The 22,890-nt window shown below is 36.8% G+C and overlaps 1 protein-coding gene across 3 annotated transcripts in view; it reads left to right on the plus strand.

Moving 5' to 3' along the window:
- SLC44A1 (solute carrier family 44 member 1) overlaps positions 1-22,890 on the plus strand; it is a 98,626-nt gene that overhangs the window by 51,185 nt on the left and 24,551 nt on the right. For all 3 annotated transcript variants that reach the window (XR_009153758.1, XM_058171855.1, XM_058171856.1), the window contains exons 6-7: positions 13,590-13,759; positions 16,159-16,248. Coding sequence is in view for 2 of the 3 variants with exons in the window: in XM_058171855.1 (XP_058027838.1) it covers positions 13,590-13,759; positions 16,159-16,248 (260 nt within the window). In the remaining variant the exon portion in view is untranslated. The remainder of the gene's footprint in view (positions 1-13,589; positions 13,760-16,158; positions 16,249-22,890) is intronic.

Raw genomic sequence — 22,890 nt, forward strand, 5'->3', positions numbered from 1 at the left:
GTATTATTATGAAATTTAATCACCTGCTAATTTCTACAGACAATTATGTTAGTTGTAAAGAATTCCCTTCAACTAGTACATAATGCAAAATATCCCATTCTACATTTCATATACTTCAAATCTGGTATTGAAAAAAATATGGTTAAATGCTCTGGCATATCTTGGGTTGTGTTGGGTGCATGTGCATGAGATTCCCCCCACCACCTTTTTTTTTATCAGTTGTGATTTTGTGGTTGTATTTCATTTAGTGGCACTTGATTGCTTAGTTGGAACATCTTCCTCCTCAATATGTCAGTGAAGACTGAATTATCCAGGCCAAATAAAAGGCTGAATCATGGCAACTGGACCAAAATTTGTTAAACTCTGAGACGTTTTGCTTCCCATCCAGGAAGCTTCATTGGTCAAAATAAAAAATAAAAAAATTAGTTAGGCAGAGAGTCCGAGATCTTTGCTATGTATTGGGGTAGAGTATGTGCCCATGCAAGTAGCATGGCTTTTGTAATTGACAGATGGACATTTTGTAAATGCACAGATTTTCTAAGTGCCATCTAAGATTGTTGGTATGATCCCAAGTGTACTGATAACCACTCGGGCCATGATGGCTGGTTTATGCCTTAATCTTTCAACTTTGATTTTCAGATCTTGATACTTTGTGATCTTATCCAATTTTTTATCTTCTATTTAGCCACATCTATTATCCATATTTTTTTTGTTTTCAGTCACAGTTAAATTTGGTGCCTTATGAGCCAAGACTTTTATCAGTTTATTTTTGGAAATTCCACAATATTTTAACCTCCTTTCTGTTTAATCTTTCTGATTTAATCCCTGGTAGGAAATATCAAAGAGGGATGTGGTAGCTCAGTGGCTAAGACACTGAGCTTGTCGATCAAAAGGTCGGTAGTTCAGTGGTTTGAATCCCTATTGCTGTAATGGGGTGATTTCCCGTTACTTGTCCCAGCTTCTGCCAACCTAGCAGTTCGAAACCATGTAAAAAATGCAAGTAGAAAAATAGGGGCCACCTTTGGTGGGAAGGTAATAGCGTTCCGTGTGCCTTTGGCATTTAGTCATGCCGGCCACATGACCATGGAGACATCTTTGGACAGTGCTGGCTCTTCAGCTTTGAAACGGAGATGAAAACCGCCTCGTACAGTCGGGAACGACTAACACATATATGCAAGGGGAACCTTTACCTTTATTTTAGGAAATATCATCTTAAATTCAGAGTTATCTTTCTAACCTGCAGAGGGAATTTTTTTTCACCATATTCCATATATTGTAACTCTTAAGACAGAATTTTCATTTTAAAGTTGGAATTATTTGAGAGGAAAATTGTTTCCCTTTTTAAGGGGAATATGTATATGGATATTGTCTTAGTAAGGAGCTCTACTTGGCAAAACCAATATTCCTTTTTGACTGAATTTTCCTGAAATGTGAAGAGGGAACAGAAAAATTTCTGTTATTTATCAATTTTTCATTTAACTAGACTTTAAAAAATGATATTGATGTTTTTTGTTTCCGTGCCAGGACTGTATAGCAATTCTGCCTTTGTTTGAAGCTTATATTTAATACTGATAATGGTTTCTCTCTGTTTGAAGAGCTGTCTCCTCATTACATATTTTAGTATTGTTCTTTCCTTTCCTCAGTTCTAATCATTATTAAACAAAGGATATAATCAGTAATCATTAATAAAATAACAGGGTAATTCTGAATACATTTATTATTCTACTTACTATTAAAGGAAGGATCTGTGCTTTTTACACCTACCAAAGCCAAAACTGCTGTAATAAAAATTGATCTTTTGTACTACATTCTCTGGGGTCTCATTTATTCTAAGATATCATTTAGTACCCACTGGCCTGTTTTTTTAATTCATTATAGAATTTGTCTTCCATGTATAAAACTATCTAATTTCAGAAATGCTACATAATCACACTGTTTAGCAAAAGACATTTCAGGACAATACTTAATTGTGTATAAATGAAGGAGAGGGAGTTGTAAATGTATTAAGTTTTTTCCAGGTTATAAAAGATGTATCTCTCTGGAGGCAAGGGATTGTTTTGATAAAAATCTAAGCAACCATAAAGGTAGTCCAGAGCCAGCCTTAGTCTTTTTTCTGTTCAAATAATGATCAAACCTCTCAGTGATGCAGAAGTAAATATTTTAAAATGAAAGAAGATGCAAAGGAAAGCAGAACTTATCATGAAGCATCTGTTAGCTGTTTTTTTAAAAAAACTACATCCAAAATTCCATGTGTCTAGCGCCAGTCTAGTGATTTTGATTTCTTATCAACTAATGTAAACTTTAATTATTCTGATACAAACATACATGTTGATTTGAAAATGATTCCCTAAAGCTGGTACATTAACAAAAGAAAAGTATTGGGCCTTGATTTTGGGGAAATCATGCTGTTTGTTTAATTCTCAGTGTAAGTTTACAATTGCTGTTTCTGTGTGTTTAATCCAGTATCTTCAGGTTAATATTAAAAATATTTGAGAGCTTTATTCACATTCTTTAAGTATGGTGATTATAAAATAGTTCTTAATAAGTTGCAATATCTTGCTTTCTGCTACTGTCCTTCTATATGGAGGAAGTATTACAAATTTGCTCTCAATAGTATTTCCATTTAATTGGGTTAAAAAAGAATCCTAAAGAAGTTTTGTGTCTGATATCTGAATCAGTTTGAAGCCATAATTTCATTAGGAAAGCATTTACTTATTCATTCTTCCTTTTGTAACACCAAGTTATTAATTGACACTTTGTTAATTATTTGTATTTACAAAAGCCTAGCATTTTTTAGATGTGGTGCCAAGAGTTCTATAAAAAAAAACTTTTTGATCATGAGTCTTAATTTAATTTATACATTCTATTATTGTTCTTTATAAAATTGTAATTGGATATTTCATTTATTTGATTTTCTGGTATAAACCATATTGTCATATTTATGCATATTAGTTGGTTGATTTTTGTTTATCAGTGCAAAGGAAATGGAAATTCTGGCCCTCATTTCTAAAAGCTGTGCTGCAGGGGTGGGTTCTATTTACCTTTACTATTGGTTTGCATCGTGCCCATGCGCGATGCAAACCGGAAGCTTCTGTACATGTGCAGAAGAGTTTTGATGACATTTGGGTCAGTTGGTGGAACCTCCCGCCAGTTTTACTACCGGTTCTATAGAACCGGTCAGAACCGGGGGGCAACCCATCACTGCTGTGCTGTAATATCATTTTTACAACAGTTCACTTCTTCCTCAGTAAGAGTCACGGGGAATGGTAGCCAAATGGCGGTGGAGGCAGAGAAGCCAAAAAGAACCTACTTGATTGATTCAGTGGAGTAGATACATTGTCTCCATCTCTTTCTCTGTTGCAGCCACTCCACTTAGCTACCAATAAATAAAAGCTAGTATTCTCAGCTTTTCTCCAATATTATGTAAAAATCAATTTATTCAAATTGAAGTTAGGATACTGACTCCTTAAGCCAGCATTTCCTTCTGATCCCTACATCTTGAAAAAGTAATTGAAGAACTGGCAAAAGTGCTAAAAAGGGCATCCCAAATGGTGAAGGAAGGGCAGCAATTTCCCTATAAGGGAAATTCACATTGTTTGAGATAATTTGAGAAATTAAATATTTTAACAACCAAGGAGTACCCGGTTTCCCTGAAAATAAGACATCCCCTGATAATAAATCCAATCGGGCTTTTGAGTGAATGCGTTAAAATAATCCCACCCCTGAAAATAATCCCTCCCCGAAAATATTTAAACACATGCACAGCCAGTCCCCACCATTTCGTCTGGTTTCCTCCACACGCCCCAAAATAATAACACGTCTCCGAAAATAAGGCCAAGCACTTATTTCGAGGTTCAAAAAATATAAGACAGGGTCTTATTTTTGGGAAAATATGGTAGTGATAGAGGCTTATGGAATCACATGCAGTATGAAAAATTTGAATAGGAAGATATCTTCTTTCATAATGTTAGAGTTGTCCATCGAAACTAAGTAGGGAATTCGGGATAATGGGGAAAAAAGCTTTATGTACATAAATAAATGGGAGAGACATTTTCAGGAGATATGGGGGTGGCCATAGACTTTTACTGTATAGCATTAAACAGAAATTAGTTTGATGGGGGCATTACTTGGACTTCAGTAAAGCATTTGATAAAGTAGACCATAACCTACTACTAGATAAAGTAGAAAAATGTGGGTTAGACAGCACCACCACCAGATGGATTCGTAACTGGCTGACCAACCGCACTCAATGTGTAGTCCTCAATGGAACTACATCCACATGGAGGGAAGTATGCAGCGGAGTACCCCAAGGCTCTGTTTTAGGCCCAGTACTCTTCAACATCTTCATCAATGACTTGGACGAGGGGATAGATGGGGAACTCATCAAACTTGCAGATGACACCAAGCTGGCAGGAATAGCCAACACTCCAGAAGATAGGCTCAAGTTACAGAAAGATCTTGACAGACTTGAACATTGGGCGCTATCTAACAAAATGAAATTCAACAGTGAAAAAAGTAAGGTTCTACATTTAGGCCAAAAAACCAAAATGCACCGGTACCGTATATGTGGTACCTTGCTCAATAGTAGTACTTGTGAGAGGGATCTTGGAGTCCTAGTGGATAACCATTTAGATATGAGCCAGCAGTGTGCAGCAGCTGTTAAAAAAGCCAACACAGTTCTGGGCTGCATAAACAGAGGGATAGAATCAAGATCACGTGAAGTGTTAGTACCACTTTATAATGCCTTGGTAAGGCCACACTTGGAATATTGCATCCAGTTTTGGTCGCCACGATGTAAAAAAGATGTTGAGACTCTAGAAAGAGTGCAGAGAAGAGCAACAAAGATGATTAGGGGACTGGAGGCTAAAAGATATGAAGAACGGTTGCAGGAACTGGGTATGTCTAGTTTTAAAAAAAGAAGGACTAGGGGAGACATGATAGCTGTGTTCCAATATCTCAGGGGTTGCCACAAAGAAGAGGGAGTCGGGCTGTTCTCCAAAGCACCTGAGGGTAGAACAAGAAGCAATGGGTGGAAACTGATCAAAGAAAGAAGCAACTTAGAACTAAGGAGAAATTTCCTGACAGTTAGAACAATTAGTAAGTGGAACGACTTGCCTTCAGAAGTTGTGAATGCTCCAACACTGGAAATTTTTAAGAAAATGTTGGATAACCATCTGACTGAGATGGTGTAGGGTTTCCTGCCTGGGCAGGGGGTTGGACTAGAAGGCCTCCAAGGTCCCTTCCAACTCTGTTGTTATGTTATGTTATGTTATGATTATGTCCTAGATTTGTCACAGGAATCTAGTTGGCTGCCATGAATCAAAATGCTGGGCTAGGCCTTTGCTTTGATTGGCCACAGTTCTATTTACTCATGGAGTTCTTAACTCCATAATAAATTCAAAATGCTTGTTCAGATTTTCCTGGGTATTGCTCAGTTGAGAAATATTGAGCAAGCATTCACCTTTTCTATGCAGCTTAACTCTCTGCAGATCACTTGATTTAGAACCTTCTCCTCTCAAGCCTGCAGCAAATATAGAAGTATTTGTACACCCAAGACTGCCTGCTGATGATAATCATGCTGTAATCAGGAAGATTTTTCTCTTCAGTTGATGTCATCAGTAGGATTAGGAACTGAGACCACATATGTTGAACTGACCATGTTAAATGGTAAAATCTGAACAGGATTATTGTTAGAATACTATTTAAAATTAGTTACTGTATTTTTCGGTGTATAAGACGCACCTTAATTTTTTTTCGGGGGGGGGGGGGACAAGAAAAAAAGAATTCTGCCTCTGCCGACCAGCATCAGGATCAGCGGCATCCTCACTTGCATTTGAATTTTGATAACGGGAGCAGCCTGGGGAAGCGCGGAGATCGGGACTTGCTTGGCGAAGCAGGCACTGTGCAGGGAGCAAAAGGCAAGGCGCTGCAACCCCAAAACACTGTTGCCACGATCTCCGCCGCTTGGAGATCTCTGCTGCCTCCCCAGTTCCAAAAATGGGGTGTGCAGAGGCAAAGAAAGAACCGTATTTTCAGGCGGTTCCAGGCAGCAGAAATTGTGGCAAGTTTTCGGGTGGCAGCGCCTTGTCTTACACCTCCTGCGCAGTGCCCAGTAAGCCAAGAGTTCCTTGAAGATTGTTTTCCTGAGGACACGCGGCTGTGTGAATTGCATCGGGGAGGAAAACGCGATGCAGGGGGGCAATACTCTTTTTCCTCCCCGATTGCCTGAAGCAATTCACAAAACCAACTTTGCTTGGAGACCGAGTTAATTTTTCTTTTTCCACACCTTCCTTGCCTGGATCCTCCAGTTCAACTCAGTCTTCCATGAGGAGAGACTGAGAAAATGAGGCTCACCATCCTGTTTGACAAATTCGATGGAAACAACTTTAATTTCTACCGAGCAAGGCTCGACGATCGCGGGGGAGCGATCTGGGAGGTTACCGGTCTGCTGGTAATCCTCCCTACCAGCCTGAGATCGGTCGAGGTCCCTGCCAGTCCTGCATTCCGGGGAGGGGGCTTTGCCTTCCTTGGGCAGCTCCTGGCAATTCTGCAACCGTGGAGAGGGACTCGGTCCCTGCCTGGTTTGTCCAGGCACATTGACAGCGGCAAGCACGTCTGGCGCCCCAAGAGCCACGGCAGGAGCGCTCATGATGAGCCAGGCTGCTTGATTTATTTGTGGAAAGCGGCTGCTGTTACGGCATCAACATAGCCACGGTAGGAGCGGTCTTTGTGAGCCAGGCTGCCCGAATCCTTTTGAAGAAATGGCGACAACGCTCAGCTCTAGGACAGCTGACAAGCCTCCCCTCCAGCTCGTTGAGCATGGGAGCACCTAGCGCAGTTACAGCCACAACAGGAGTGCTCGCTTCGAGCCAGTCTGCCTCAGCTGCCGTCAACAGCCTACGATGCTACTCAAAAGCAATGCTTTGGGCAATCAGGGAGGAAAAAGAGCGTTGCCTCCCTGCATGGCGTTTTTCTCCCCAGAGTCCCTCTCTGCGGTTGCAGAATTTCCAGGGGCTGCCCAAGGAAGGCAAAGCCCCCTCCGCGGGACTGGCAGGAACCTCGGCCGATCTCAGGCTTGTAGGGAGGATTACCAGCAGACTGGTAACCTCTTGGATCGCTCTCCCACGATCGTCGAGCCTTGCTCAGTAGAAATTAAAGTTGTTTCCGTTGAATTTGTCATGAAGAATGGTGAGCCTCATTTTCTCAGTCTCTCCTTGTGGAAGACCGAGTTGAACTGGAGGATCCAGGCAAGGAAGGCATGGAAAAAGAAAAATTAAGTCAGTCTCCAAGCAAAGTTAGCTTTGCAAATTGCTTCGGGCAATCGGGGAGGAAAGAGAGTGTTGCCTCCATGCATCATGTTTTCCTCCCCGATGCAATTCGCACAGCTGTGTGTCCTCAAGGAAAATGCAGCAGTGGGGATTTTAGGCTGACAACCTCCGAAGGGTGGGGGATTGTGGGTGGGCGGGGCTACATTCGACGTATAAGACTCACCCAGATTTTTACCCACTTTTTTGGGGTAAAAAGGTGCGTCCTATACACCAAAAAATACGGTAGTTGAGGCTTCATGTTTTTTAAAAAATAACCACTCCATAAGAGACGTATTATTGCTGGGTTGACAACCAGGGTACAGTCAGAAGTCTCAAGCTTAGCCATGAAACAAGCATTATGCAGGTGTATTCTGTCATTTCTGCTTGATCCTGCCAGCAGGAGTAGCTAAAAAAAACTTACGCACACCAAAAAAACTCAACCACTTTTTTTAGAGGTTCCATTTTCAAAACGGCAGGAACATATGTTGCTGGGTTTTGCCAATGGCTGCCAGTGGGATTTCCAGTGGTTGAAAAAAACATTTGGAATCAGATTCATCCCAGTTTGTTAACCTCTTTAATTGGCAAATATACACTCCTATATTGTTTAAAATCAATCAGATGTTTCTTAGAATTTTTCTGTGTTCCTCAAGGGAAGATTGAATTCTATAACTAGGAAGATTTAAAGAGCATTTACAAATTCAATTATAGCAGACAAGATAATAAAGTTGCTGCTGGACTGGAATATTTTACTGTATATGAACAAGAGCTTTTACCAAGAAACAGAGCAATGTATCTCACTTTTTCTCAGTTGAACAGAAAACAAACCGTTCCACTTGCAGTATTTTGTCACAAATTGTTCCAATTTAGCTGTATTCCAGTGGGATAAAAATTGAATTGTTTTTAGTGTTTCAACCATGGGAATTTTTTAAAAAGGGATTTGTTCTTTTTTTTACACTTTAGATGAGATGGCAATCCATACATATTGCAACTGTAGCAATGTACAGAAAATTGGCTCAAGGAATTGAAAAACATTAAACACATTAAAAATGCCCATAAATAGTAAAGTCAGTTAACAAAAAGCCTTTTAGAATCTATGCCCATGTATCAAAAAGTTCAATAACTAGTATTTAAATCTACATTTTAAAAATACCATTATCTTTATATTTGCAGGTGTAATAAACAATATAATGTTTATTGTAAGTATTCAGTCTTCTTTTAACTTGCAATATTTTGCAATATTTTGCCTTTTATTCCAGCATAGAACAAAACCTTGTTAATTTCAAGTTTGGAATACTTATGGCAGAGGTACTGAGGTCAGTTGTTCAACTTCAGATGGTTAATACATCTTTAATTGAAAATGGCCTCCTGGAAAACTGGTTACTTGCTTATTTATTCATTTAATGTTCATGTAGGCTTAGGACCTGGGTACTTACGGGACCGCCTGCTGTTACCACACGCCTCCCACCGACCCATACGCTCCCATAGAGAGGGACTTCTCAGGGTGCCGTCCGCCAAACAATGTCGGCTGGCGGCCCCCAGGGGAAGGGCCTTCTCTGTGGGGGCTCCCACACTCTGGAACGAGCTTCCCCCGGGTTTACGCCAAATACCCGACCTTCGGACATTTCGTCGCAAACTCAAGACTCATCTTTTTATCCGCGCGGGGCTGGCTTAAATTGGGATTTTAATGTTTAAATTTATTTATTTTAAACGGGGTTTTTAGTATGGGAAATTTTAATCATTGGGCTAATTTAAAATAAGTTTTTTAAATCGTATTTTAAACTTATATATTGTATTGTCGGTTTTATTATGCCTGTACACCGCCCTGAGTCCTTCGGGAGAAGGGCGGTATAAAAATCAAATAAAATAATAAATAATAATAATAAATAATAATGTAAATAACAAAAAAATCAATGTATATGGTTGTTCATCAATCATGGAACTCTATGTAGCTAATACTTTAAAAACAGTAGGAAAAAATATCAACAAAAGTTAAAAGCATCAACAAAACCTCCCAATGAGTTATTAAACCTTCCAACACCCTGACCCTGGAGCATCTCCAGATCTTCACTACCTTGCAAAAGGCCAGTAGGATATGAAAACACTAGACATGGAAATGGAAAATGCTAAACCACCTCTCTTGTTTTGTGTAAATTCACAGATTATGATTTCTGTAAACATTCATTAAATATAAGATAATAAGATACTTTTATTATTATTAACTTCATTGGTTTACAAGGGTTCACATACATTCCAGAAGCCATATAAATGAATGTAGTTTCATCAGCTTCCTTTAACTTCCTGTTAAAAAAAGGATCGTTGGCTTAAGCAGCCACAGTTTTAATTACTCAAAAGCTTGTAAACTGGAATATTGGAAGATGCAATAACTTTTATGTCAAATAGACTAAATAACAAATGCTTCAATTAAATAAAATGTGAAGAAGCACTTTGTAACATCAAACTTGCTTTTAAAAAATTGCACAATTTTTAAAAACTGTTTTTTTAAGATTGAATAAGTTCAAAGCAAGAAAAGGTCTATTTTTCTCATAAAATAGATTTAACGGTATGTAATATTTTAAAACTGAGATCATGTAATGTAAGTTTTAAAGAATTAAAAGTAATGGAATTATATGGATTATCCAGTATTTTCTATGAGTATCTTGGGGCATTAAGCGCAGATATTAAAACAGATTTCTATGCAAAAAGGGATCTCAAAATATGCCAACATTTTGGTAGGATCAAAGAATCCTCTCAAGTCCAAAAGAAGTTGAATTCTGAAGAAGCAAGGAACTGAAAGTTAAGATAAATGCCCAATGACAAGCTGAAAGTATGAAAAATTAAATCACCTTGCCCAACCCAGTAAAAGTTACAGGATGCCCTTGTAATAAAAAAGGTATACTGTTAATTCATTGAAAATAATGTATAAGAATAAACGTTAGCAAGGCCTCTCAAACCAATCAGTGTCAGAATCATTATTAATCAAATTTATTTTACCCCTTTAAAAAAATTGGCTGGGTAGAACACCCTTTATTTGCAACTAAACAGGATATAAGTACAAATCTTGGAGCTATGAAATTTTCCTTATAAAATGAGGAATGTGAAATGTGAACGTTCAAGATTAAAAGTCATAACAAACAACTTACACTTGTATAAATTGTTGCTACAACCTATAAATATCAAGTCTGCCTCCAAACTTTTAATAAAATAAAGTTTGGAATATAAATGTTCTCTCTAACTTATCAGATATTATTTGGATATATTACAACCTTCTATATGTCCCCACTGGCGTAATTCTTTTAGTGTTTCAATTATGCAGGACAGAGATTTTAAGTCATTGTAAAAAGAAGAGTGATATTTCACATATATACAGTATCTCATTAATGAGGATATTGACAAAATGCAAAGTAATATTTTTTTAACTTTCTCCTCTAAGAAATTAATTTTAGCCAGTAGTTGCTTTAAAAAATGTAAATAATTCAGCTTTAGTTGAATGTTTTAGCAATATCCCATATAAAAGACAGTAATGACAAATGAAGCAGTAAGTTTTATAGGAGTAAAATATAAATATAAATTTGTTCTAGAAAAGTGTGATCCAACCATATATATTTAGCACTGTTGTGCTTGCTCCTTGGAAGGAAAGCTATAGCAAATCTTGTTATTTTAACCATTTAGTCGTGTCCAACTCTTGGCGACTTTATAGGCAACGCACAGTCACAACCAGTGAACCCTTTGTTAAAGTAAGTGCAGCCCACCTCTGCCTAGACAGCATATTAAAAAGCAGAGACATCACCTTGCTGACAAAGCTTTGTGCAGTCAACACTATGGCTTTCCCAATAGTAATGTATGGCTGTGAGAGTTGGGTCATGAGGAAGGCTGAGAGTCAAAGAATTGATGCTTTTGATTTGTGGTGTTGGAGAAGACTCTTGAGAATCCCTTGGACTGCCACATCAAATCAGTCAATCCTAAAGGAAACCAACCCTGACTGTTCTTTGGAAGGACAGATACTGAAACTGAAACGTAAATACTTTGGCCACCTAATGAGAAGAGAGGGCTCGTTGGAAAAGATATTGATGTTGGGAAAGACTGAAGCCAAAAGGAGAAGGGGATGGCAAAGGATGAACTGGTTAGATCAGATTGTCAGACTCGCGGCCCGTGGGCTGGATGCGTCACGCACTGGCCACGTCCATGCCCGGTTTAGCAAAGGGGGGGGGGAAAGTCTCGATACATCATGTGATGCTGCCGTGATGACACGAGTTTTACACCTCTGGGTTAGATAGTGTCATCAAAATAAAGAACATGAATTTGGGCAGGACAATGGAGAGCAGGGGGTCCTGGTGTGCTGCGCTCCATGGGGTTGCAAAGAGTCAGGCACAACGTAGTGACTGAACAACAACAAAACATATTGATAAAATAAAATCTGACAATATTTATTAAAAGGTGATCTTTTAAAGATTTATATTTCTTCTATCAGTTTAGAAAATTGAAATAAAGTTACAGCATGCCTTCCATACTTGATAGGTGTCTTTTCAATTGTTTATCCTACAGCTTTAAGCATGGTTTGAACTTTGTTTATACTTACATTTCAAAGTGATTTTTAGTTATGTGGGAAATAGAATTATCTAGATATATGGTAGACAATAATTTTCTTTTAGCTTGGAGCTAAAAACACAATTCTGTTTTAACATTTGTTTCTGCAAGTGAAATGTAATAAATGGAAAAAGGAGGCTGAGTATTTTCGTTTCCTTGATGTGAAGGCTTTTTCTTTTTGAAAGATATCCAGCTGAGAAGTAAAAAGGCATATCATACCCCACTTGTCACACTTTTGCTGAACTTGGCAAGTAAGGCACCAGGAAGTGAATCAGAGAAGGGGGTTGAATAAAATTCCACTTAGATATGGAAATTATTTCTATCATTAGAATCTCTAGTGAATAAAATTGCAAAAGTTCTGGGTCCCAAAGAAAATGAAAAATAAGTAAGTTTGACAGTTTCCTATAAATTTTGGCAGCAGTTGTGTAGCTGTCTATTAAGCAAAATTGAAGAATAATAATTAACATGGTAGGAACTTGTCATTTAATTAGCAGAATTTAACATCATATAATGTGTTGAATGATCTGGCTATCAAGTACTTCTACCCAGGGTAGAGAAACTTATATTGTTACTGTGAAAGCCATAACACAACTGTTGAACAACAAAAGGAATCTATTATTATATCAAAAGATATCAGATTGCTATAATTTCTGTATCTCTTTGCGCTTACACTGCTGTGATTCATTCAGACCGTTTCGGAAGATGACGCAGAAACTTCCATTGGTCCAGAATAGGGTGCCCATTTAGCATGATGCTATAATTACTTTGGTTACTGTCTGCTTCTCAGCCAGTACAGTTGCTGGTCATTACAGAACAAGCCACTACTGGGTATTTACATTTGTCTATCCCAGCAAGATTCAGCCCACCTTCTACATTTTTTTAAAGGGAATGCTAAAAATGAAGGGAATGGGATGAGAAGCCAGTGATGCATCTCAGGACTTTGGATAGTCTCCTGAGGTGTAGAATGCCCCATACCTCCTGGTCCTTAGGAATTATTCTGCTCAATAGTTAAGCAGTAAGGATCAGGTTTTGTATTCTATAGTATACAAATATATAATTTTCTAGAACTGATGACTCAACCATCAAATTGTAATATCCAATAAGTAGAATAAATTTTGAGATAAGATATGCATGTAGCATCTCCATAAAAATGCATCTTTCTCTCTTCTCCCTCCCTCTCCCTCCCTCTCTTCCCCGTGTGTGTGTGTGTGTGTGTGTGTGTGTGTGTGTGTGTGTTCCTGTTCTGGCACAGATGTTTTGTAGCTACAAAATATTTTCTTCTGCTACAAAACATTTACTTTTCTGAAGAGACTTGAGGTGGTAATAGATAAGAATTCTAGAAATCTGAATATTTCTCTCTTACATTAAATGATAGAATATCATTTTTAAGACTCGGTAGTAGTGGATTTTTATTATTATTTTAGATTGATTGATTTTTCTTTTTTGTGTTAAGAAGATGTTTTGGGAATATCAATATGTGCACTCCGCCCTCTTCGTGGTTTTTTTAAAATTACTTCATGACCCATTACAGTCATTTTCATTTATAGCAGCACTTTTATTTTATCTCACAGCTTGTGGTTTACAGTATTTATGAGGGTGGAGTGTACTGCATCAATTCACCTTCCATTTGTGTGTTGATGTGGCATTTATATTACATAGGAGTAATTTTTTTTCTGATTTTTTTTCTTGTATCACCAGTGCACCTATTCCATTCTTCCATCGCTGTGCTCCTGTGAACATTTCCTGCTATACCAAGTTTGCAGAAGCCCTGATCACCTTTGTCAGTGACAGTAGTATCTTGCACAGGCTGATTAGTGGAGTAATGACCTGCAAAGAGATTATATTGGGACTTTGCTTGTTATCACTAGGTAATTTTTTTCTCTCATTCTTAGCTATTTCTGTAGTATTGAACAACTTCTGTCCCCACAATATGAAAATGACGCATGCTCATTATTAACTCTTACAGAATAGGAAACTTCCAAAAAATGTTTCTTATCCAGCTTCTGACTTAAATGCTTTTTAAAACATGTGTGCATTGATTCTCCTTATATTTAAGTAGTGTGGGGATTTTAATTGATGAAAGCTGAATTGTTTGAAGAAACAATGTTGCATTTCCATTGTGGTAATTAAAGAAATCTGACTATATAAATATATATAGCTATATACACCTATATAGCTTTGCTTAGCGATAAAGAACCATACGCTGTAAATAAACTGCTGTAAACTCGTCAGATAAATAGCAGCTATAGGTATATTAAAAAAAAATTAAAAGATTAATCCTTTACCCTAAAATAAATATCAGGATTGCTACTACTTTAATGCAAATGCCCAAATACTATTGTGTGCAATAAAGGGAACTTTTTTTTTTTTTAGTGAGAAGTACCATTCACTGTTACAAAAGAAACACTGGATTTTATATAGCATAACTCAGCTAGCCACATAGTAAATAAATAAGCAGGCAAGCATGTTTTTGTTTTCCAATTGAAGTATCCTTTCACTTAAAATGAATTTAATTTATGAATTTAGATAAGAATCAGTAGGTGGTAGGAAGCAACATATCCATGGACATTTTTCATATGTCCCAAATTGGCCTCTTTGCAGGAACAAACAAAGGATCCAAACAAAGTCGTTGCAATGAAACAAACTGAAAGAATTAACCAAATGCAGATAAGAATACATAATAGACTGCATCTAAGCCTGAATATTATCTGTCTGCTCATTTTGGCATGATTATAGTTCAATAAGGACTCCATAAGGAAAGCAGTACAAGCTTATTTGTCTATACTGACATTATTTTGTTTCTTTTATGGACAACAGTCACACAGTGAAATAGAAAGAATTCACACAGCTATAAAACATTACATCTCCTTAAAGTTTATATTTTATTTCAAATGTTCAAGGGCAAAGATTTCGTATAGTTTTAATTAGAATTAGTGTGCATATTATTGTTCAATTAATTAGCTATCTTTCAATCACACAGTTTAAAGAGTGCAGGCCTAATTAAAAATTCTTAACTGTATAGACTTGATTGTTAAAGTAAATATAATGATAATATGAGAAAACTGTCCTTGGTATAGTCTTACATTGAGCGAATAACTCTGAATGAAAAATATTCATTAAATATTCCTTATAATACACACCGTACACACACATACCAGATGATAATAAGATTTAGGGTTATTTGCAATGACTGAGAATTCATAACTTTCTAAAGCCATTCATTTTGAGATGATGATAAAACATGTAGCAGTATGATAATTACATTTTTTTCATCAACATAGTGGATTGAAAATAACTTTTTAATCACTTGAAAGCCTTTACCTCTGCATATTTATGTCACAGTCAATGGGAAATGAATATCCTCAAACTTGATGAATATTGATAATCTCAGCTAAGTTAGCAAATGAGCAGAAGTGTATAACTTAATCTTCTCCACAGTATCAGTGCTTGCTTAAGTACATTAAAGATCACATTTCGGAAACAGTTCACCCATGCATTCCTCAGTTTGCTGATACTTGCTAAATATTACATATTCATTATGCTGCAATTTATGTTTATATATTTGTGTGCACTTGGACACACATTCATACATAATTTAATATAATTCATTACTTCTAATGTTAATTACATTAAAAGTAGTATCCCTTCCAAATGATACATATAGAAGGAGTTGCAGCTTTTCATTCTCTTCTAAGCTGCCCTATTTGTTGTTGGCATTTTAGATTTCTGAAACAAAATACCACAAACAATATAGTGAAAAGGCAGGATGTTCACATTCCAAAAAAAGCATTAGATATCTAAGTGTTAGCTAAATGAATCACCCTGATCAAATTGAAGCATAAAGTACTCCGTGGTTCTTCTCACAGTTTTTACATCCTTATTCATCCTTGACATGATGTTAAGCATGTGTGTCTGCATGCAACGTTTTGGGTTTTGCTCACCATGAGTTGTATGATGCTTTTGCAACTCATGATAATAAATGTGCTGTTCTGTCATGTCATTTAATCTTTTGTCATATGTGCCTGCATCTCTTTATATATTATAGGTGCGTATATATATATAAATTGGTACTTAATCTGTATATAGGCTTGTTTTATTTAATGTACAACTGGGAAGATGAATAGAGTAGCTTAATCTGCACATTGTTGTACAGAAGAGTTGAATGCAATTTTTTTTACTAATTTGTAATTATATTATGGCAGCCATTATTTTTGGCTATTTGTGGTTAGAGTAATTAACCTGTCTATTCTATTTTGTTTCTCTGCAGTGCTTTCCATGATTTTGATGGTGATAATCAGATATATTTCAAGAGTACTTGTCTGGATCTTAACAATTGTTGTTGTTTTGGGCTCACTTGGTAAGTACATGAAGGTATTCTATCATCTCAAACTACATAGATGACCTCCAAGGTCCTTTCCAACTCTGTTACTGTTACTGTTACATACGTGTGCCTTTCCTCATAAGTTTAAAACTTTGTTTTTGGCTGCAGAACCATTTTGCTATTGTTTCATCAGTTTTCTCAAAACCATTCTCTCTGCTTTATGATAATTGAAATAATCAGAAAAAGCTTGCATGCTTCCTTTATCATGTGATCCTGGCAATAAAGTAATAAAAGGGATAATTATTCAAATGTTAGTTTAAAGGCTATATGTAATGGCCAGCATAGTGAAGAATATAATTGGTATTGCTATACTGGAAAATAACCCTGGAACTGTTTTAACTACCATCTGAAAAACAGAACAGGCTTTTTTTGTTGGTTTAGAGTAGAGGATATTTCAAGATAGCATTAAGAACAAGTTTAGGCATTACATTTGCCAGAGGAACCTATCCTCATAACAAGTTTAACTTTTCCACTGCAAACCTTAAGAGTTAAAATAATCATTTAATGAGTTTCATCATAGTTTACATCAGTGTTATTTATTGACAAGAATGGAAACAGTAACTTGGGCTCTGGGATAAGAAATATCTCTAGTAGTCCCTTCTATCCTATCCATTTAAAATTTGAAACAAAATTCAAAACAATAAAATATATATTCTTACCTTTTTCACATACCATCACCATATCACTGCCTGTCTCCCAAGCCATTTTTATATGCTAGAAGATTTGGGGGTCGGAAATACTTTGTAGCGGTTACAAGTCATACTAGATTTTGTAAGGATGGCTCAGTATACATGGTGATATACATGATATACATGTGATAGACACTTCAGTCCTGTTTTTTATATATTGTTTTCATCTGTTAGACTTTAAAACTAAAATCATGTCATATCAATCATAGAGACTATAATGAGCTTTCAATATGTTGTTCTAATTTTCTTAAACATTACAGAGCCTATTTTCTTGTAGACAATTAGAAATTGTCAAATCATTCTAGAATTAGAGCATTTATGAACTGACATTTCACTGCTTAGTAAATTGGCAGTTTCTTTAGCTATTGCATATGATCCAACTAGCCCATCTGTTGAAAACATACAGTTCAGATGAATGACCAGTATTATTGAGAAAAATAAAGTAACAATTTACTTTATTGAGAAACAAACATTGAGAAAAATGAAGTAAAAATAAAACAAGATAAAATATTATACATTGGCATCCTTCAGTCTCAAAAGACTATGGTATCATGCTCTGGAAAGAGATCCTAAAACAGCATCTAGTGTGATTAAAAAGGCCAATTCGAGAGTGGCAATCCCTTCCACACTGAGGGCAGATACATTTTGTCCCCTGCCCAGCCCCCAGATTTTACTGGTTCCGGGACTGCCTCTTTGCCTCAGCCTGCTGGAAAAATGTCTCTTCGAATTGGAGAAGGCCATGCTGCATTTTTAGGTTCCAAGCTGAACGATCAGAGGTCAAGTTGTTAATATCCATTCCCAGGGCCTTTAGGTCCCTCTTGCAGATATCATTATATCACAGCTGTGGTCTCCCTCTGAGGCATTTTCCCTCCACTAATTCTCCATATAGGAGATCTTTTGGAATCCGAGCCATTTTCATGACTATAATATAAAATATTATAATAGGTTGTGGAAACATCATAAGTTAATAAAAGTTTGCCTACTTTTGTAAGCAGTATATACAAAATTTAATTATGTTCAAAGAGACTGAATCATATTGATCTGATAACAAAAACTACATATAAAAAGATCATAATTTCCCAAGATAATTTTTATCATAGAGGGTACAGTATACAGGGGATATAGAAAGTCTACATACCCTTGTTAAACTGCCAGGTTTTAGAGATGTACAAAAAAAATCAAACCAAGATAAATCACTTCAGAATCTTTTCTACCTTTAGTATAACATATAAGTGGTATAATTCAGTTAAAAAACAAACTGAAATCTTTTAGGGGAAAAATAATAAAATGCACAATAACATGGTTACATACTGTAAGTGTGCCTATCTTTAAAGCACTACTTTATTGAAGCACCTTTTGATTTTATGACAGCATTCAGGCTTTTAGGGTAAGAGCCTAGCAACATGGCACATCTTGTCTTGGGAATCTTTGCCCACTTTTCCTTGCAAAAGCATTCCAAATCTGTCAGATTGTGAGGGCATCTCCTGTGCACAGCCTTCTTCAGTCATCCCACTCCAGATTTTCAATTGGAGTCAGGTCCAGGTTATACTGGGACATTCCAAAACTTTGGACTTCTTCTGGTAAACCCATTCTTTTCTTGATTTGGAGGTATGCTTTGGATTGTTGTTATGTTGACAGGTGAATTTCTTCATATTCAGCATTTTAACAGAAGCCTGAAGGTTTTGTATCAAAATTCACTGATATTTGGAACTATTCATAATTCCCTCCACCTTGACTGAAGCCTCATTTCCAGCAGAAGAGAAGCAGCCCCCCAAACATTATGCTTCACTGTGGGTATGATGTACTTTTGATGATGTGTAGTTTCTATGCCAAACATACTTTTTGGAATTATGGCCAAAACGTTCAACCTTGGTCTCATCAGGCCATAAAACATTTTCTCACATGCTTTTGTCTGACCTGAGTAGATTTTTGCAAAATGTAGCCAGGCTTGGATGCTTTTCTTTGTGAGAAAAGGTTGTTGTCTTGCCAACTTATCTCCCATAGCCCAGACATATGAAGAATATGGGAGGGAAACAACTGAGTAATGTTAGAACAGCTGAACTTTATATGGGCTTGATCAGAATTTAATTGATGGCAAATGTGTACTGACTACCATTTAATATCATTCTGAATGTGATTGTTTAATTCTGAACACAGCCACATCCCTACTTATAGGAGCGTGTGAATGCTTAGCATCATAATCTTTTAACAACCCCCAAACCCTTGTTGGGTGGAGTCTGGGCAACTGAATGGAGATAGCAGAATGTTTAATGGCCGGATGCCCTTCCTGTCGCCAATGAGGAGTTTTGTTCAGCAGATACATTCTCATTGTGCCCAGAGAGAGAAATATCTGCCTCTACCTAAGATCGAAATCACAAGCCTCCTGATTGTAAAGCGAGAGCTCCACCTCTAGGCTACCGCACCACTTCTAAGGTGTGAACGCTTATGCAGCCACATTATTCTACTTTTTTATTGTTATTTTTCCACTAAAATATTTCAGTTCTTTTTCAGTTGAATAGGATAGCTTATATGCTATGTTAAAGGTGGAAAGAATTCTGAAGTGCTTTAACTTGATCTGATTTTTTTTACATCTCAAAAACCAGGCATTTTAATGGAGTGTGTAGATTTCTATATTTTCAACAGCTCCTTGTCCATAGGAGTACAGTCTTAAGCTCATAGGAGAGTTTTTTGTAGTGGCACTCCAAAACTGCTGTGGGGAGAATGTTAAAGCCAACTAGGATTAGTGCTCTTCAGAATTTGGACACAGTTGTGTGGTGTAAATTTCTACTGTTTTGTAAAAAGGGACTTGACTGCTGAGAAATATGTTCATAAATAGAGCAGACTGGATCCATTGGGGTTCCAAGTCTTCAATACATTGTTTAAATGTACTGAGTGAATTCCATAATTCATTATTTAGAAAGCCTCCATGAAGAAGCCTGAGATATTGATGTTTTTGTAAAATAGTCCTGAACCATATTGATTTATAATTGCCCTCAGCAACAGAAGAATCCAAACCTGAGGGAAAAGAACTATAACTTCAACCATTGTGCTGTGATATAGGTATATGCACCTATTTTGAGTAGATAGCGTTATCTCCCTCCTTAATACTATGTATGGAATACAAGGGGCTACGTAAAATATAGCCCTTAGGAATTTACATTGGATACTCTTAAGAGGAGTAAAGGAAGTGTAAAGTCCTAGCTTGCCACTAAAAAAGTAGCTGTGTATGAATCTTAGCAGAATAAAGTTTTGCTGTTGCTGGGATGTACTGTGCTGCTTCCATGAAGATAAAAAAATTGAAAGCAGCCACTGCTTTTGAGCATTTTGTATCACATAATGTTAGTGTGTCTTGCATTTGGTGTAGCTATGGAAAACCATGCACAAATATTTAAAGCATTTCACTTGTTTGATATTCTGGCCATTTATCCTGCAGGTATACAGTTTCAGTCTTTTTGCAAAGATCAGGATAGTGTTTATAGTGTTCCCTCAGAGCAGTATTGGCCAGAGCTTTCAGAGCTTGTGTAAATCTAATTAATGTCTGTTAATTTTTAGATGAAGCAAGAAAAGTCCTTCCAGATCACAACAAGAGTTCATTTAGTTTGGGAACTTGGTTCCAATTGTGCCAGCCAGATATTTTCCAAAGTCCCACATCATACTTCTTCATCCATTCTATTGCTAGAATTTTCTTAGTATAAGCACTGAAAATTATCTCAGAATCTATGAGAAAACAAGCAAAAATACATTAAATCAGTATTGTCTTCTATCTGCTGCTTTACAATTTGACAAAAAGAAAAATAAATGTTGAATTCTTTTCAGTGTTTTAATGTTCACATATTATGCCTCCTTGACTGAGGTATTATCTTTTTGAGTGCTTTTGGATACCTAGTACAGCCTAGTTAGTGACAAATCATTTCCTCTGATGGGTGAAATGATTGGGTAGTTATGGTGGGCATAGAGCTTGCTCTAACAAACAAGAATAATGCAACGGATCACATGAAAAGCTACAAAGTATTGTTTTATCTTCCTTTTTAAAGATGATACAGAATATATGTAGTACTCCAGATTATTTACCGAGAATTAAAGAAATTAGAAGATACAGATTGCAAATCATAGACTGCCTACCACCAGCTTTACCATAGTTAAACATTGTTTGGATTCTGAAGCTATTAGTAAGAAACTTTGGTGCTCAATTTAAGATTTCAGTCATGGGTTTGAGTCTCTTTCAAGTCTTTTTGAGGAAAGATTTATTAGCTCTAATTGTCATTGTTGTCAATATGGTGTTTAATGGTTCTTTATGATTCAAAAAGGCCTTGCAGTCGGTTCTGGGAAATCATCTGTCTAAGTAGTTTGCGTACATAATTAAGATTATCTCAGAGATAGGAAACTTTTCAGGTTGATGAGCACATTTGGGGTTTTGAAAGTACAGTATGTTCGGAGTGCTTTCACACAAGGCTGTCATGGGGGGGAAGCTTGTATAATAAAAAAAAATCATTGCCATGGTGGAAATGGCAAGTGGCAAAACATCAGTATCAATTTGATTGATCCTCAGACTTTACATAAAGATTTATTAAATAGAATGAGGTTATCACCAATTATTAGAAATCAGATAAAAATATTACTATAGAAGTGGCAATGCTTACCCTGCAGAAGGTAATATTTATATTGCAGAATGACTTCACATTGATGAATTCAGGGAGTTACACTTCATGGAATATAAAAGTACAAAAATGAGGAAAGTAGTGATATAAGCTGCAAAATTAGAAACATTTAAAAGTTATGCAGATTTTCCATACTCTAATTTAACTGCCACTCTTTTTGCATATGCACTGCTTAGAATAGAATAGAATAGAATAGAATTTTATTGGCCAAGTGTGATTGGACACACAAGGAATTTGTCTTGGTGCATATGCTCTCAGTGTACATAAAAGAAAAGATACGTTCATCAAGGTACAACATTTACAACACAATTGATGATCAATATATCAATATAAATCATAAGGATTGCCAGCAACAAGTTATAGTCATACAGTCATAAGTGGAAAGAGATTGGTGATGGGAACTATGGAACGATTAATAGTAGTGCAGATTCAGTAAATAGTCTGACAGTGTTGAGGGAATTATTTGTTTAGCAGAGTGATGGCCTTCGGGAAAAAACTGTTCTTGTGTCTAGTTGTTCTGGTGTGCAGTGCTCTATAGCGTCGTTTTGAGGGTAGGAGTTGAAACAGTTTATGTCCAGGATGCGAGGGATCTGCAAATATTTTCACGGCCCTCTTCTTGATTCGTGCAGTATACAGGTCCTCAATGGAAGGCAAGTTGGTAGCAATTATTTTTCTGCAGTTCTAATTATCCTCTGAAGTCTGTGTTTTTCTTGTTGGGTTGCAGAACCGAACCAGACAGTTATAGAGGTGCAAATGACAGACTCAATAATTCCTCTGTAGAATTGGATCAGCAGCTCCTTGGGCAGTTTGAGCTTACTGAGTTGGCGCAGAAAGAACATTCTTTGTTGTCCCTTTTAATGATGTTTTGATGTTAGCTGTCCATTTGAGATCTTGCGATATGATAGAACCCAGAAATTTGAAGGTTTCTACTGTTGATACTGTGTTGTCAAGTATTGTGAGAGGTGGAAGTATGGAAGGGTTTTTCCTAAAGTCTACCACCATTTCTACGGTTTTGAGTGTGTTCAGTTCCAGATTGTTTTGGTTGCACCACAAGGCTAGTCGTTCGACCTCTCGTCTATATGCGGATTCGTCATTGTCTCGAATGAGACCAATCACTGTTGTGTCATCTGCGAACTTCAGTAGCTTAACAGATGGATCATTGGAGATGCAGTCATTGGTATACAGAGAGAAGAGAAGTGGGGAGAGCACACAGCCTTGGGGGCCCCTGTGCTAATTGTACAGGTATTTGATGTGATCTTGCTTAGCTTCAC

Source organism: Ahaetulla prasina, chromosome 2 (genome assembly GCF_028640845.1).
Source record: "Ahaetulla prasina isolate Xishuangbanna chromosome 2, ASM2864084v1, whole genome shotgun sequence".
NCBI lineage: Eukaryota > Metazoa > Chordata > Lepidosauria > Squamata > Colubridae > Ahaetulla > Ahaetulla prasina.